The sequence below is a fragment of the Saccharomyces kudriavzevii genome (assembly GCF_947243775.1).
Source record: "Saccharomyces kudriavzevii IFO 1802 strain IFO1802 genome assembly, chromosome: 13".
Classification (NCBI taxonomy): Eukaryota; Fungi; Ascomycota; class Saccharomycetes; order Saccharomycetales; family Saccharomycetaceae; genus Saccharomyces; species Saccharomyces kudriavzevii.
Window position 1 is genome coordinate 715,620 of NC_079284.1, and position 14,479 is coordinate 730,098.

Below are 14,479 nucleotides of genomic sequence, written 5' to 3' on the forward strand. Positions count from 1 at the left end.
TCTTATTCTTCATTTGACAAATTTTGTGAACAAAAAATCGGAAAGAGGAAACTCTAAAGGTTTTCTACTCCCAGTTTCTAAACTGGCTGGCTCAAAACATTTCAAAAAGAATTTTAAAGATTTCTCACTTTCTCAACGATGGAGAATAGTAAAGTCTGCCCAAAAAAGTGATTGTTTTTACTAAGAGCACGCAACCACTACATTGATTGCTTTCTTGACTACTTTGTCCGAAACAACGTAAATAAAAGCAGAAAAGTTCTAAAACTCTAATAATTAATAGTGAAGCTGTTATCAACTTGCTGTAAAAAGGGCGGAACACAATCCCCAAGCAGGGACTAGTATGTATTATAGGAATTGGACGTGAAAGAGGCCTAGAGCAGGTGTAAGAACCAAAAAGTTGGGCTTGCTATTACTTTTCAGTCTTTCACAATCGCAATGAATCACAAGACTTGGATCTTAGTTGATTCGTGTTTTCCGATTATCTTATGGCAATATTCATGAACTCCGCGGTTATTCCACGATTTTCATTGGGCATCTGCAAACAACCGAGACTGTAGATCAAGTTCGCATCCGGACACCTCTTTTTGTGTGGGTGTAAGGAATATTTTTCCTAAAGTGTAGGTTGCGTCCCGAAATATTCTCCAATAGACTGTAATAATTTTTCAGAACAATATAGACAATAAAGATATACGTCTTGAATATATATGTTGATTTATATAGGGTAGAATCAATATAGTTGAAACCAAGAAAACACAGATAATAACTAACCGTTCAAGATGTTGATGCCAAAGCAAGAAAGAAACAAAATCCACCAATACTTGTTTCAAGGTATGTTTACTTTTTGAGTGAAATACGCGGTGGAATCCTCCAAAATGGATATCGAAACTGATGAATAAAGAAGTGACCAAATGTCTACACAAGCAACTTTTTAAAATGTCAATCTGATTCCCTTCAAGACAATGCCCTCATTTACATTTCCCAGGCAAGCGCCGAGGTTGCGTCAATTCGAAGAATAGTAGTACCTGAACAAGATTCCCTTTTGCCCTTGATCGCCTCCACAGGCTTCAGGAAATCAGAAAATGAACTGCCACTGAGAAATCAAAAATGTTAAAAGTAAAACCATCTCATATTGAATGCTGTTAAATCATTCACTTATCACGACTTTTGAACGGTATTCCCAAGATTCCCTGTGTCCACAAGAAACATTGGCAAATAATGAAACCATTACAACAGAAAGAATTCTTTTACTAACAAGTACGATCATTGAGTTCACGATCATATTTACATCAGAAGGTGTTGTCGTCGCCAAGAAGGATTTTAACCAAGCCAAGCACGAAGAAATTGACACCAGGAACTTGTATGTCATCAAGGCTTTGCAATCCTTGACTTCCAAGGGTTACGTCAAAACCCAATTCTCATGGCAATACTATTACTACACCTTAACTGAAGAAGGTGTCGAATACTTGAGAGAATACTTGAACTTACCTGAACACATTGTCCCAGGTACCTACATTCAAGAAAGAAACCCAACTCAAAGACCACAAAGAAGATACTAAGTGCGTTGTTACGTTTAAGTAAACTATTTTCTATTATATATTAGACTATTCTTTATTTTGTTCTCTCTCTTAATATATGTGGTTCTATGCATCAAAAAAATTTTTGTTAGTTTTTTTTTCTTCTCACTTTGTACAAGCCTAAGATAGCTATACAGTAGTCACTTTACCAGAAGTCGTTACCATTCAACACGGTTTGATCATATATGTACGTACCATTCAGTACGTTTTTACGTTTTTAATTATTGTAAACCTGTTTTCTATTAGGTGTACGGATTGTATTCTGCTATGTTATTTGTCAAACATCTAACACTTTATAAAGGCTCTCTCTATGAACAGTTTTCAAAAAAAAACCTTTAGATTGAAGCTGCCCAAACGTCCCACTGTTCCATTCATTGCCAAAAAAAAATCATGTCGCTGAGCTCCTGGAGGCAATTCCAACTCTTTGAAAATATTCCCATAAAGGATCCTAATTTTGGTGGAAATTCCCTATTATATTCAGATCCAACCCTTTGTGCAGCTGCAATAGTGGATACTTTGACCTTAGTCATAGCTGTAAACTCAAGTGTCATAAAAATAGTCAAATTAGATCAATCGCAAGTAATACATGAATTTCAATCATTTCCTCATGAATTCCAAATCACGTTCCTTAAAGTTATTGGCGGCGAATTCTTAGTAGCACTAGGTGAATCCATAGGCAAACCTTCTCTAATAAGAGTATTCAAATTAGAGAAATTACCGAGTAAGGAACAAACATACCATTCACAAGTTGAGTTGAAAAACGGCAACAATACATATCCTATTTCTGTTGTTTCCATATCTAATGATCTTTCGTGTATGGTAGTTGGATTTATTAATGGAAAAATTATCCTGATCAGGGGTGATATTTCAAGAGACAGAGGTTCCCAACAGAGAATCATATACGAGGACCCAAGTAAGGAGCCAATAACAGCTTTATTCCTTAACAATGATGCAACAGCCTGTTTTGCGGCTACAACTTCAAGGATTCTTTTGTTTAACACAACTGGTAGAAACAGAGGTCGTCCAAGTTTGGTTTTAAATCCCAAGAACGGGTTGGACCTGAACTGCGGAGCATTTAATTCAGCAACGAACGAATTTATCTGCTGTTTGAGCAACTTTATTGAATTTTTTAACACTAGTGGAAAAAAGCATCAATTCGCGTTTGACTTATCACTAAGAAAGAGAATATTCTGTGTGGATAAAGACCACATTCTAATTGTCACTGAGGAAACAGGTGGCCCAACCACATCCATAAGTGTCAATGAGCTGTCAGCCACAGTAATAAACCGAGTATTTATCATCGATACCAAAAATAAGATAATCTCCTTAAATTTTGTTGTTTCCAGTGCAATTATCGACGTTTTTTCCACTTCTCAAAGCGGTGAAAACATCACATATTTATTGACCTCTGAAGGAGTAATGCACAGGATAACTACTAAACCTTTGGAGAATCAAATCAGTATCATCATCCAAAAAGAACTGTATCCGTTTGCTTTACAATTAGCAAAACAGTACTCATTGCCATCTCTGGATATTCAAGAGATTCACAAAAAGTATGGTGATTATCTTTTTAAAAAGGGCCTCAAGAAGGAGGCAACTGACCAGTACATTCGGTGCTTGGACGTAGTGGAAACCAGTGAAGTCATTTCAAAATTTGGTGTCAAAGAAGTTCCTGATCCGGAGAGTATGAAAAATTTGGCGGATTATCTCTGGTCTTTGATCAGAAATTCCATTGCACAACGCGATCACATAACTCTATTGCTTATCGTGTTAATAAAATTGAAAGATGTCGAGGGAATTGATAGTTTTATTGAGCATTTCGACAGAAATGGCAAGTGGAATGAAGATGTTGTGATAGACGATATGGATGACACGACATTTTTTTATTCAGATAATGATTTTTTTGATATGGATCTTATCCTAGAACTTTTGAAAGAGTCCGATTTTAAACGTCTCTCATATAGGCTTGCAAAGAAGTATTCAAAGGATTCACTAATTATTGTAGATATTTTATTGAATCTGTTGCATAATCCCATGAAAGCTATAAAATACATTAAGAGTTTACCAATTGATGAAACCCTCAGATGTCTTGTGACATACTCGAAGAAATTATTGGCAGAGTCTCCCAATGAAACTAATGCTCTACTGATCAAAGTTTTCACAGGCAAGTTCAAACCTTCGACTTTTGAAGTTGAATTGGAGCGTAGAGACACCACGGCAGAATTTTCCGAGAGTATCAGAACAGTGTTTTATAGTTACAAGACTTTTTTCAATTACATGAACTCTAACGTTAAATCCGATGCAATGAGCGAGTTCTCAGGAGCATCAAACGAAACAGAAGAGCCTACATACCATCCACCTAAGCCGTCTATTGTTTTTAGCTCATTTGTTTCAAAACCTTTCGAATTCGTTGTTTTCTTAGAAGCTTGTTTGGCATGCTATCAGCAGTACGAGGGATTTGATGAAGATAGACAAGTCATTTTAGCAACTTTATATGACTTATACTTAAGCCTGGCGCAAGAAGATGTGCCTGAACGTAAAAATGATTGGCGTTCAAGAGCAACTGCTGTTCTAAGCGAGAGTAACAAATTGGTATATTCTAGTATCGCTGCTACTGGAAAAAGAGTGGATAACTCAATAATGCTGTTGATATCCCATATGGATCAAAATGATCCTTCAGCAGAAGATAAAACCACGATTATTGATATAGCATCATTTGCTAATGATAATTCCGAAATGGATTTACTAAGTATCTTTAGGGCTATGACACTTAATGAAGAACCAGGTACATGCCTCAAATTTCTGGGAAGGTATCGAGCAGAAGAGCCAAAGCTTCTACAGGTAGCATTAAACTATTTTGTTTCGAATAAACTGGTATTTAAGGAGATGGGTGGCAATGAAGTGCTTAAAGAAAAAGTGTTAAGGCCTATCATTGAAGGGGAAAGAATGTCATTGCTCGATATAATTAAAGCACTTTCCCGTACAAATGTAGCACACTTTGGGTTGATACAAGATATAATCATTGATCATGTAAAAAGGGAAGATTTAGAGATTAAGAGGAATGAAAAACTAATTGAATCTTATGATAAAGAGCTAAACGAAAAAAAGGAAAAATTGAAGGGTACCATCAACTCAGATCAACCTATCCACGTACCTCTGAAGAATCAGGTATGTTTCATGTGCAATTTGAAGTTAGAAATTCCCGTTGTCTTTTTCAAGTGTGGACACATTTACCATCAACATTGTTTAAACGAAGAAGAGGATACTCTAAAAAATGAAAGAAAGCTTTTCAAATGTCCGAAGTGCCTAGTGGAGTTAGAAACGTCCAACAAACTTTACGAAGCTCAACGTGAAGTGGTTGAAAAGAACGATCTTTTGGATTTTGCACTGAACAGTGAAGAAGGTAGCAAAGACCGCTTCAAAGTGATAACAGAGTTTTTAGGTAGAGGTGCCATCTGCTATTCTGACATCACTATACAGTGATATGCCATAGCGGTTTTCGCTATATTAACTACCGCCGCCGCGTCACAAATGCGCGTCGAACTTGTCGCAGTTCTTACCTGAAACATTCATGTTACATATGTAGCTGAGGTAAAGAAGAATACAACGACTCGAAATTAGATATTTAAGATAGAGACTTTGTACATTATTTGAAGAACATCATCAACATGCGAACTGTCCTTCATTCAGTAGGGTTTCTTTTCCCGTTTGTGATATAAATCTCATCTTTTCTTGTTAAGGTTACTTTCAATATAAAAAAAGAAAAAACAAGACGAAAAGCCACAGAATGTTTAAGACTTCTTATAACTTGTACGATCTCAACTATCCAACGAACAGTTCATTGACGCCGATTAGAGACTATAAAAATGACTATTTTCATAGACACGATGACAAATTACCTGAAATAGTCAGAACCCCCAGTAGAAAGTTATCCAAACGCGAAAACAAAGTCAATGATAAGAAATTCACTAATAAACGACCAGCAAGCCTTGACTTGCATTCCATAGTGGAAAGTTTGAGTAGCAAAAGAATTTATTCACCTATCAATACAGAGATATTTCAGAATGTGGTCAGGTTGGATTCAAGCCCTCGAGTTTCTAACTCTTCCTGTGGGGAATGCAAGTTTTATAAGGTTGTGCAGGAGCTGTACATTTCTGAGATTAAATACTATGATAATCTGCTGATAGCCAATAATGTGTACAGAAAAGCGTTAAACGCTGACCCTAGATTCAAGAACAAACTAATCAAACCTGGTTCAAGTGACGAGCTATTACTCTTTGGAAATATTGACACCATTGCCTCAATTAGCAAAATACTTGTATCGACAATAAAAGAATTGCTTCTGGTCAAACAACGTGGGAAGACCCTAGATGCAAATGAATGGGAAAAAATAATCAATGGCAATGAGATCCAACAACAGCTATATTCAACTTTTGATATTTCAGAGGCATTCGAGCAACATTTGTTGAGAATTAAATCAACTTATATGAGTTATTTCGTCAGTCATCAAAAACAGATGGAGCTATTCACTACATTGAGAACGAACAAAAATAATGTCTTTAACAAGTGGTATGAATATTGTTTAAAAGAAGGTGGCTGCTTAAAATTAGAGGATATCTTACAGAGCCCAATGTTGAGGTTAAATGAATGGATTGATACTTTGGAAACTTTAGAAAGTTGTTTCGAGGATACAATATCTTTGAAAATGGGTTCAAAACTGTGTCCAACAAAAAGAAAATATTCTTTGTTCGCCAATAAGCTAGACACTGAGGTCTCTGAATACGAGAGTAATACCATGTATAATTTCAGTTTAACTCCATCAGAGATCATACAAAGTTATGATGAAGACCAGTTTACTCATCTTTTAAAGCCTCCTGACAACCAAAACAGAAGAAAAAGTTACTATTCTCCACAAGAAAATGATCCTGGTAAGCGCAGGGTTCCTTCTCTCCTCTCTGGTTCATCAAGTTACTACTCGGATGTTTCTGGACTAGAAATTGATAGCAATAATTCAAGTGCTCCAATTGGAAGTGATCTTTCAGAAGTGGATGAAGTAACAGATTTTTTTACTTTAGCGGACCATATTAGTAAATTCAAAAAAGTTATGAAAAATTTGTTGGAATTACAAAAGCACTTATTGAAAAACAATCTTTCAGGTATTATTGACTCCAGTTTGAGAAGAATAAATGCATGGAAAAAAGTTATTGAGTGCGAAGCACCTTCTGGTGCATTTTTTGAACACGATAACCTAATATCTACGATGTGTTCATCGTACATAGACAAACTACATGAACAGAAAAATCAAGTGACTATTTTGAAGCTGACAGAACTTGAAACCAATGTGACTATTCCACTTGCAAAAATTATAGCCCATTGTAGCACCATTAAAAGTAAACTAAAGGATTTACAAGCTCTGAAGAAAGATTACATGCTATTTTTGCAAGAAAAGAAGGCAAACGTTCGGGATGTAAAGCGTGACTTGCTGGGGATGCATTTTCAAAACTTGCAAAACCAAATGAAGAGAGAGTTACCGGTCTTTATCACCTTGATCCATGATACTGTTAAATGTATCTTACTGAATTATAACGATATTCTCCTAAAATATCTAGAAATTATTTCTGGTGGAAAAAAATACCTGCAAAAGGATCTCGAGAATATGTCTTCAAGCGATCCTACAGGCCTAATTAAGAATCTTGATATCTTACAGTGCTACTCTAAATCACGATACATGACAAAACGCATGGTAAGAAAAGATTGGCCTTTCCCTGGAGATCCTAGTGGAAGCCGTGTTGTCAGAAAATTATTTGAACTATAATCAAACATGCATCGAGTATAGGTACATAAGGCTTCGTTAAATGAAGTGTAATAAATAGCACTGGAGTAGTATATATATATATTTTAGTCACCTTCTGTCTAGTTACTGGCGCGAGAAGGGAAGAAAATTTTAGTTAAGGTTATTTAAGAAAGGCATTAAGCAAAAAATGTTTGAGAGGGTACACGTAAATAGAAAGCACTTAACTGATGGTGAAAACGTTATCAAATCATGGCCGACATCAATAAATATATTCCTATGGTTGATGCAATATTAAGTGCATCCAACCCTGATGAAATAAGCCCGAAAAGAGTGAGGAAGGCCCTTCAAATTCTTTTTTCAGTCGATTTGGACTCTCAAAGGAAAGTAATTAATGAATTAATTCTTGAAAGGTTTGGCGTTATGCAAGAGAATCCGAGAGTATTAGTTCCAAGAAACGATCTCATCAACCGAGATCAAGAACTGGCTTTGAAGTTGCAGAAGGAGGGAGAAAGACTTCTGAGGTCAACAAGGAAAAGAAAGAGCAAAAGTGAAAGTAAACCAAAACGAAAGAAAAGGAAGAATGAAAATGCGGATTCTAACAGCATTTCAGTTCGTAAGGTTCTTTTATCGCTTCCTCTGCGAGAGTTTCTCGGAACTGAAGAACTGCCAAGAACACAAGTGGTAAAGATGATATGGCAATATATCAAGGAGCACAACTTACAAAACCCAAATGATCGTAGAGAAATCATATGTGACAAAAAGATGGAACCCATTTTTGGTAAAAAAATGACAATGTTCTCAATGAATAAACTTTTAACTAAACACTTGTTTAATACCAATGAAATTGTCAAGCATGAGGAAGAGCAAGAAACAAAGCTTCCCAAGAATGAAATCAAGTCGGAAGATGAACTTCTTCCAAATGCCAGCGCTTGATCTGTGAAACAATATTTATGTAGCATTAATGACGCTTTTTCCTGCTTTATGACATGTATTGAACGTACTGCTCTTGTAATATTATATTTGAACGTGTAAAATTGCCACCAAAACGGTATTAGTAATAAATAACTTCGAAGCCTTACGCTAGAAAAGCTTGAGGAGACAATCCGAACTCGAGTGATTCGTTCAGGTTTAGTGGGATTAATTTATCATAGTTTTTTTTAAGTGTTAGGGAAAAAGAATCTAAAAATGATAACAGCACTGAGCGTATTCAAAACAAATTCATGACAATGCAATAATACACATTGTCCAACATTGCTAGGGTACCACTTTTCACTTATCAAAGGAGCTTCCAATCGTTCGTAATGGCAAGACAGGGAGGGTTCTATGCTGTTCGAAAGGGCAGAGAAACCGGCATCTTCAACACATGGGATGAGTGCAAGAACCAAGTGAATGGTTATGGTGGCGCAGTATTCAAGAAGTTTGACAATTACAACCAAGCCATGTCTTTTGTAGGCCATTCAAATAATGCATCGAATCACGCAAGTTTAGGCCGCTCTGGAAGCCATCATGTTAGTAGACCTCATAGCGCTCAGAAGCGATTCCATGGGAAAAATCTGTCGCCATCTCCCTATTCGTCATTAGCATCATCATCAATATCTTCATTGCGCTCTGCCAACAAGAACGCATATTATTCGGTGAAGAGTAGCTTTCCAGATGTTGAAAGCAAGATCTTTGATAACTGGAAAGACTGTCAAGACTATGTTAAGCATAAGAGGGGTGTAACATTCAAGAAGTTTGAAGATCAATCAGCTGCAGAAGACTTCATTAATGGAGTTAGCGCATGCGATTATACGCTTATGAATATTCCCAGGGACGTTTTCGAATCTAGATATAAACTTTCCAGCAATATCATATATGATAAATCCATGAACGTTTATTGCGATGGTTCAAGCTTCGGCAATGGTACATCATCATCGAGGGCAGGCTATGGTGCATATTTTGAAGGAGCACCTGAGGAAAACATTTCTGAACCCTTGATGTCAGGAGCTCAAACTAATAACAGGGCTGAAATCGAGGCTGTTTCAGAGGCCTTGAAGAAAATATGGGATAATCTGACTAACGGAAATGACAAAGTAAAATACCAAATCAAGACCGATTCAGAGTACGTAGCTAAGTTATTAAATGATAGATACGTGACATATGATGACAAAAAGCTCAAAGGGTTGCCTAATTCCGATCTGATTATTCCTTTAGTGGAGAGATTTGTTAAAGTTAAGAAATTCTATGAATTGAATAAGGAATGCCTCAAGAATAATGGCGAATTTCAGATTGAATGGGTTAAAGGGCATGATGGTGATCCAGGTAATGAAATGGCAGATTTTCTGGCTAAGAGTGGGGCGTCAAGAAGATAACTCAAATTTTTTTTTGGTTTTAATACTGGACTGTTGTTGTTGCGACTGATCTGAAGATACACATACCTTATATACATACATATATTAATTTATTATTTTTTTTTAATGTGCCCCATTGCCGTCTATAATCATGTTTCTGTGCTCTTTGCCTAAAAATATCGCTCACAATTGAGTGTCTTATTATTTACTCATTTGGTCATTTTCTTGCGTATTTAATTGATCTCAGTTCCAGCTAGACGTTCAGCGAGGTCATCCACTTGAACCTCCAGCAATTCCTTTTCGAGTTTTTCGGTTTCAATTTCCTCGAGTTTTTCATCTTCGTCGTCGTCGTCGTCGTCGTCGTCTTCCTCCTCTTCACTATCGGCTTCTTCTAAATCATCAACCTCCAAATCATCAAATTTGCTTTGTAGTAAGTCTAAAGCGTCGGAATCTTCGTCTAATCTGTTACCATTGATTTCTAGTTTTTCTAATTTAGGTAAGTTTCCTTTTTCCATAGCAGGCAAGAAGTATGATTCGATGGTGTCTTGAGACATTTCATTGTATTCGAATTTCAAAACATGCAAGTTAGAGAACTTAACCTTTGTGAATACTTTAAAGACTTCATCTGAGCCAGTAGTCTTCAAAAGACAGTCATTCAGATTCAATTCGTATAAACTATCTTTCCAAGTAGGCAAAGCCTTAGCGAGAATAAAAGAAGCATGCTTGGTGAAGGTGTTGTCTTGCAGATCGAAGATTTCTAAGGCTTTCAAGTATTGTAAACCGTAATGAATCAAAGTAGCGACGCCTTTAGGCCTAATACCGTTTTGGTATAGCTTTACGACTTTCAGGCCTTCAGAGTGACTCTTCAAACCTAGGGCCAAGTACACTGCAGAACCATTCTCCAGCCTATTTCTACCACAGATAAAAGTTTCCAAGAATGGCTTGGAAGCAGCCTTCTTATTTTGAGCCAGGTGAAATAGAGCCTTACCAATTCTTTCACCAGCAAAGGGACCCATGCCGTTGTTACTCAAGATCAAATGTTTAATGTTCACAGCATGTGCGATATAATTTTCTAGTAACTCGATGGTTCTTAGCCCAAAGGCATTATCGGAAAAATTAACAATCTCCAACTTAGGACATTTCAACAAAACAGGCAGCAAGAACTTCAATGAGTCCACGACTTCATCAACCAACCTCGAGGTGTACAAATCAGCAAAATTCACTTCAACCAAAGAGTCCCTGACCTGAGCGGTATTAGCAATAAATTCAGCTAATGCTTCGGAAGCTTCAGTACCAATAGTGTTACCTGAAAGGTCCAATTTGGTGCAGGTTTTTAATTTAGCCAGTTCTTGCAAGTATGGCTTGATATCGTCATCGGTAGTTAACTTGAGTGCTTTCCCCGAAATGGAGTAAACACGGTCTTCCTCGTGTTGGGGAACAAAATGCAAAGTAGCCATCACAAGATACGTTTGAGACACAGCCTGCCAAGATTCCTAGACAAACTTTTGTCTCGAATTCGATTCACTGCCTTTCGTCATCAGGACCTCGTGATAAATTTTTTCGCTAATCTACCCACATCGTGAGACGTGACTTACTTTTTCAAGGTCAATAGTAGAGGCATTAAGACAAGAGCAACTTTCATGCCAATAAACGGTACAACAACAAGAATTGTCTAGAAGAACTCACAGATCAGTATGAACAGTGGAAGCAAGACCATTTCAAAAAAAAACTCTGCAGGTTCGGCATCAGAGACCGGTACGGGCCCGGCACAGGAGGATACCCCCAGAGATGTGCGTCTTCTGCACTTGCTGCTGGCATCGCAGTCGATTCACCAATATGAAGACCAGGTGCCACTACAACTAATGGACTTCGCACACAGATACACCCAGGGCGTTCTTAAGGATGCGTTGGTTTACAACGACTACGCTGGCAGCAGCAATACTGCGGGCAGTAGCCTCGGTGTGGAGGACATACGGCTTGCCATCGCTGCCAGGACACAATACCAGTTCAAACCTACCGCGCCCAAAGAGCTTATGTTACAATTGGCTGCAGAGAGGAACAAGAAAGCCCTACCGCAAGTCATGGGTACGTGGGGTGTGAGGCTGCCTCCCGAGAAATATTGTCTCACAGCAAAGGAGTGGGACCTCGAGGATTCGGAGTCTACGTGAAAGCATTGCTTACGTACTCTTGAATGTACCAGTTAAGGGGCTTCTCAAGGCTATATAATGTAGAATGCCTAGTATAATAAATTACAGTAAATAATACGGCAATCGTGTACAGTGAGCGTGCTCTTTCAGGTGTCCCTTTTCGTCTTTTCCTCTATATGACAAGATAGAGAAATGAGTGAGATCTACAGGATAATATGATTACAAAAGAATCTCCAAACAGCGCAATTCATCTACTCAAGAACTCGTTTTCCATTGTGTTGTTTATTAAAACGAAAGAACGAAAAAGGAAAAATTTGAAGGTTTAATCATGTTGTCTCAGACTTCTATACCAGAAGTGAAAGAAGATGTGATAGGCTACGCCCTGCACCAGAGGAGGGCCAGAGTGGGCCAATTCCAGGACTTGGGCCCTCCCGATTTGATTACTCTGATTAAATCGCTGCCTTCGTCCTCGAGCGCCACGGCTGTTAACACTTCAGCTAATGATAATGGAGCAGGCTCTGGCATCAATGGTCAGGATCCTATAACGATAGTTACTGAATTGCATTCTCATGATAAATTAAAGGGCCAAATCGGTACGTTTTTCTATTGTATGGGTATTGATACGTCGGACCCAACTTCTATTACAATCTTTGCAAAAAAGATAACTGATCTTTTCTTAGACACGCCCCAAATCTGGTTTGGCAAGAAAAAACACTTTCACGTTTCGAAGATTTCTATCAGTTCTTGGAACGCCTTTAGAAAATATGATGTCAATATCATAGTTCACATCCCGGGAACCGTGCAAACCTATATCATAAGCAGCGACGGTGAGCAATCGCAGCTTCCCTCCGTAGCGGAAACTTCATCTGGCTCCAACTCACAGGACTCGAACGTAAATATGATCTGGGCAGAAACTTTTATGAGTGGTGTCGTACGCGACATTATGCTTATGAAGGATAATCGGGTAGACGGAGAGTCCCAAAATTTGGTGGAAACTCTGATTCTTAATCCATTGACCTCCGGTGAATTGGAAGATGTCGCCGCAAATTTTATCAAGCTGTTTCCCTTGGTTTATGAGAAAGGTGTCTATCTAGACGCGCCCACTCATATTTTGAATCCCTCCTTAACCAATAATTATTTGGTCGAAACTTTGGTAGAAATAGTTAGACTAACCAAGAGTTTGGATGCATGTCGTAAAATGCTCGAGAAGCTGATAGAAACCCATCCAGAAGCAGTGATAATCTTGATTCGTGTCTACTTTGCGTGTGATTTAGAAATAGATGCGGTTGACTTGATCAATGAGCAATTGAATTCCCCTTCGTCATTCCTAGCCGATGATTCAAAAACAAGCCATATCCAGTTGATTTTCAAATCTGAGCTATTAAGCATTCAAAGCGAATTTTTGCTGACCGTTAAGAGAGACTACAAGCTTGCCAAAGAAGTAGCCATAGAGGCTGTGAATTGTGCACCAAATGAATTTAAAACCTGGTATTTATTGACTAAGATATATACCAAATTGAACGACATATCAAATGCTTTGCTATCATTGAACGCCTGTCCCATGTCCCAGGTTAAGGAAAAATATGTCCTGAGAAGAATTGCCCCCATTACTTCAGACGAAAATCTTCACTTGCCCTTACCACTGGATGCATCGATTGAAGAAATTTCGTCGTTGAACCCCATGGATGTCCAATTGGAGCAAAAATCCGCTGATCCAAACTTAGTCAACCTTTCCGCATCAAGTTTGAAATCTACTTTCCAGTTAGCCTATAAACTACTGACAGAAATTGTTCAGATAACAGGATGGGAACAGCTCTTGAGGTACAGATCAAAGATATTCGTCATGGAAGATGAGTATCAAGGATCTACCTCTTCGATAGATGAAGCAAATGCTCATGGTAACGAAATGTTTAAAATGAGGTCCAAGAGATTATGTGAAAGATGGTTGGACAATCTTTTCATGCTCCTATATGAGGATTCGAAAGTTTATACCGATTGGCAGTCGGAGCAGTTGTATTTTGATGCTCAAAACAGCAAATATCACAAATTGACCGTTGAATGGGAATTATTTGGCCTTTGCGCGAAAAGACTAGGACATCTTCCAGAAGCTGCGAAGGCCTTCCAAATTGGGCTCTCCCAAAGATTCTCTCCAGTATGCGCAAAGAATCTACTGGAATTTTACATCAACGAACATAAACGTATAAGAGGAGATTCGATTTCAGAAAACTTAGAATTAACTTCTTCTCAAATATTGTCAAGTATCAACGACTTGGACAGCTCAATAATCGATCTAGTAGTCAAGATTTGTTGCTGGAATCACCGTTGGTACATTGAGTTCTCAATAATACTAATAGATGCTTTGAGTGTCGTAGTTCAAGACATGGGCCTTACTAAAGTGCATAATGAGATTGTCTCTAGATTTTCCGACCCAGTGGCTCAATTGGTTGACGATAACATTCTAAGTTTTTTAAAGAATTTTACAAATGACACTTTCGATAATTGAAAAGAAAAATAAAGAAGAAAAAAGAGCAATATTTAATCAAAGACACCGATTGACAAGAAAGGAGGCTAGCATTTTTTTATGTATAATATCCTAGCACTATTGTATATCAACTTTGGGAGATTCTCTCTTTT

General features: G+C 37.8%; 8 protein-coding genes across 8 annotated transcripts; 7 read left to right on the forward strand and 1 right to left on the reverse strand.

Moving 5' to 3' along the window:
- Window positions 1–776: 776 nt before the first annotated feature.
- Window positions 777–1,556, forward strand: RPS10B (40S ribosomal protein eS10; the record flags this gene model as incomplete). The annotated part of the gene is made up of 2 exons (XM_056230475.1): window positions 777–828; window positions 1,291–1,556. The coding sequence occupies 2 exons, from the start codon at window positions 777–779 to the stop codon at window positions 1,554–1,556; spliced, it is 318 nt and encodes a 105-aa protein (XP_056084390.1).
- Window positions 1,557–1,964: 408 nt separating this feature from the next.
- On the forward strand, window positions 1,965–5,057 carry PEP5 (tethering complex subunit PEP5; the record flags this gene model as incomplete). Its single annotated transcript, XM_056230476.1, has 1 exon — window positions 1,965–5,057. One exon carries the CDS (start codon window positions 1,965–1,967, stop codon window positions 5,055–5,057), a length of 3,093 nt encoding a protein of 1,030 aa, XP_056084391.1.
- A 304-nt stretch (window positions 5,058–5,361) lies between these two features.
- On the forward strand, window positions 5,362–7,389 carry FUS2 (Fus2p; the record flags this gene model as incomplete). The annotated part of the gene is made up of 1 exon (XM_056230477.1): window positions 5,362–7,389. The coding sequence occupies one exon, from the start codon at window positions 5,362–5,364 to the stop codon at window positions 7,387–7,389; it is 2,028 nt and encodes a 675-aa protein (XP_056084392.1).
- A 228-nt stretch (window positions 7,390–7,617) lies between these two features.
- Window positions 7,618–8,301, forward strand: TRI1 (Tri1p; the record flags this gene model as incomplete). Its single annotated transcript, XM_056230478.1, has 1 exon — window positions 7,618–8,301. The coding sequence occupies one exon, from the start codon at window positions 7,618–7,620 to the stop codon at window positions 8,299–8,301; it is 684 nt and encodes a 227-aa protein (XP_056084393.1).
- Window positions 8,302–8,669: 368 nt separating this feature from the next.
- On the forward strand, window positions 8,670–9,719 carry RNH1 (RNA-DNA hybrid ribonuclease; the record flags this gene model as incomplete). The annotated part of the gene is made up of 1 exon (XM_056230479.1): window positions 8,670–9,719. The coding sequence occupies one exon, from the start codon at window positions 8,670–8,672 to the stop codon at window positions 9,717–9,719; it is 1,050 nt and encodes a 349-aa protein (XP_056084394.1).
- Window positions 9,720–9,931: 212 nt separating this feature from the next.
- Window positions 9,932–11,155, reverse strand: RNA1 (GTPase-activating protein RNA1; the record flags this gene model as incomplete). Its single annotated transcript, XM_056230480.1, has 1 exon — window positions 9,932–11,155. One exon carries the CDS (start codon window positions 11,153–11,155, stop codon window positions 9,932–9,934), a length of 1,224 nt encoding a protein of 407 aa, XP_056084395.1.
- Window positions 11,156–11,392: 237 nt separating this feature from the next.
- On the forward strand, window positions 11,393–11,866 carry TAF9 (chromatin modification protein; the record flags this gene model as incomplete). Its single annotated transcript, XM_056230482.1, has 1 exon — window positions 11,393–11,866. The coding sequence occupies one exon, from the start codon at window positions 11,393–11,395 to the stop codon at window positions 11,864–11,866; it is 474 nt and encodes a 157-aa protein (XP_056084396.1).
- A 307-nt stretch (window positions 11,867–12,173) lies between these two features.
- Window positions 12,174–14,348, forward strand: BCH1 (exomer complex subunit; the record flags this gene model as incomplete). Its single annotated transcript, XM_056230483.1, has 1 exon — window positions 12,174–14,348. The coding sequence occupies one exon, from the start codon at window positions 12,174–12,176 to the stop codon at window positions 14,346–14,348; it is 2,175 nt and encodes a 724-aa protein (XP_056084397.1).
- Window positions 14,349–14,479: the final 131 nt, after the last annotated feature.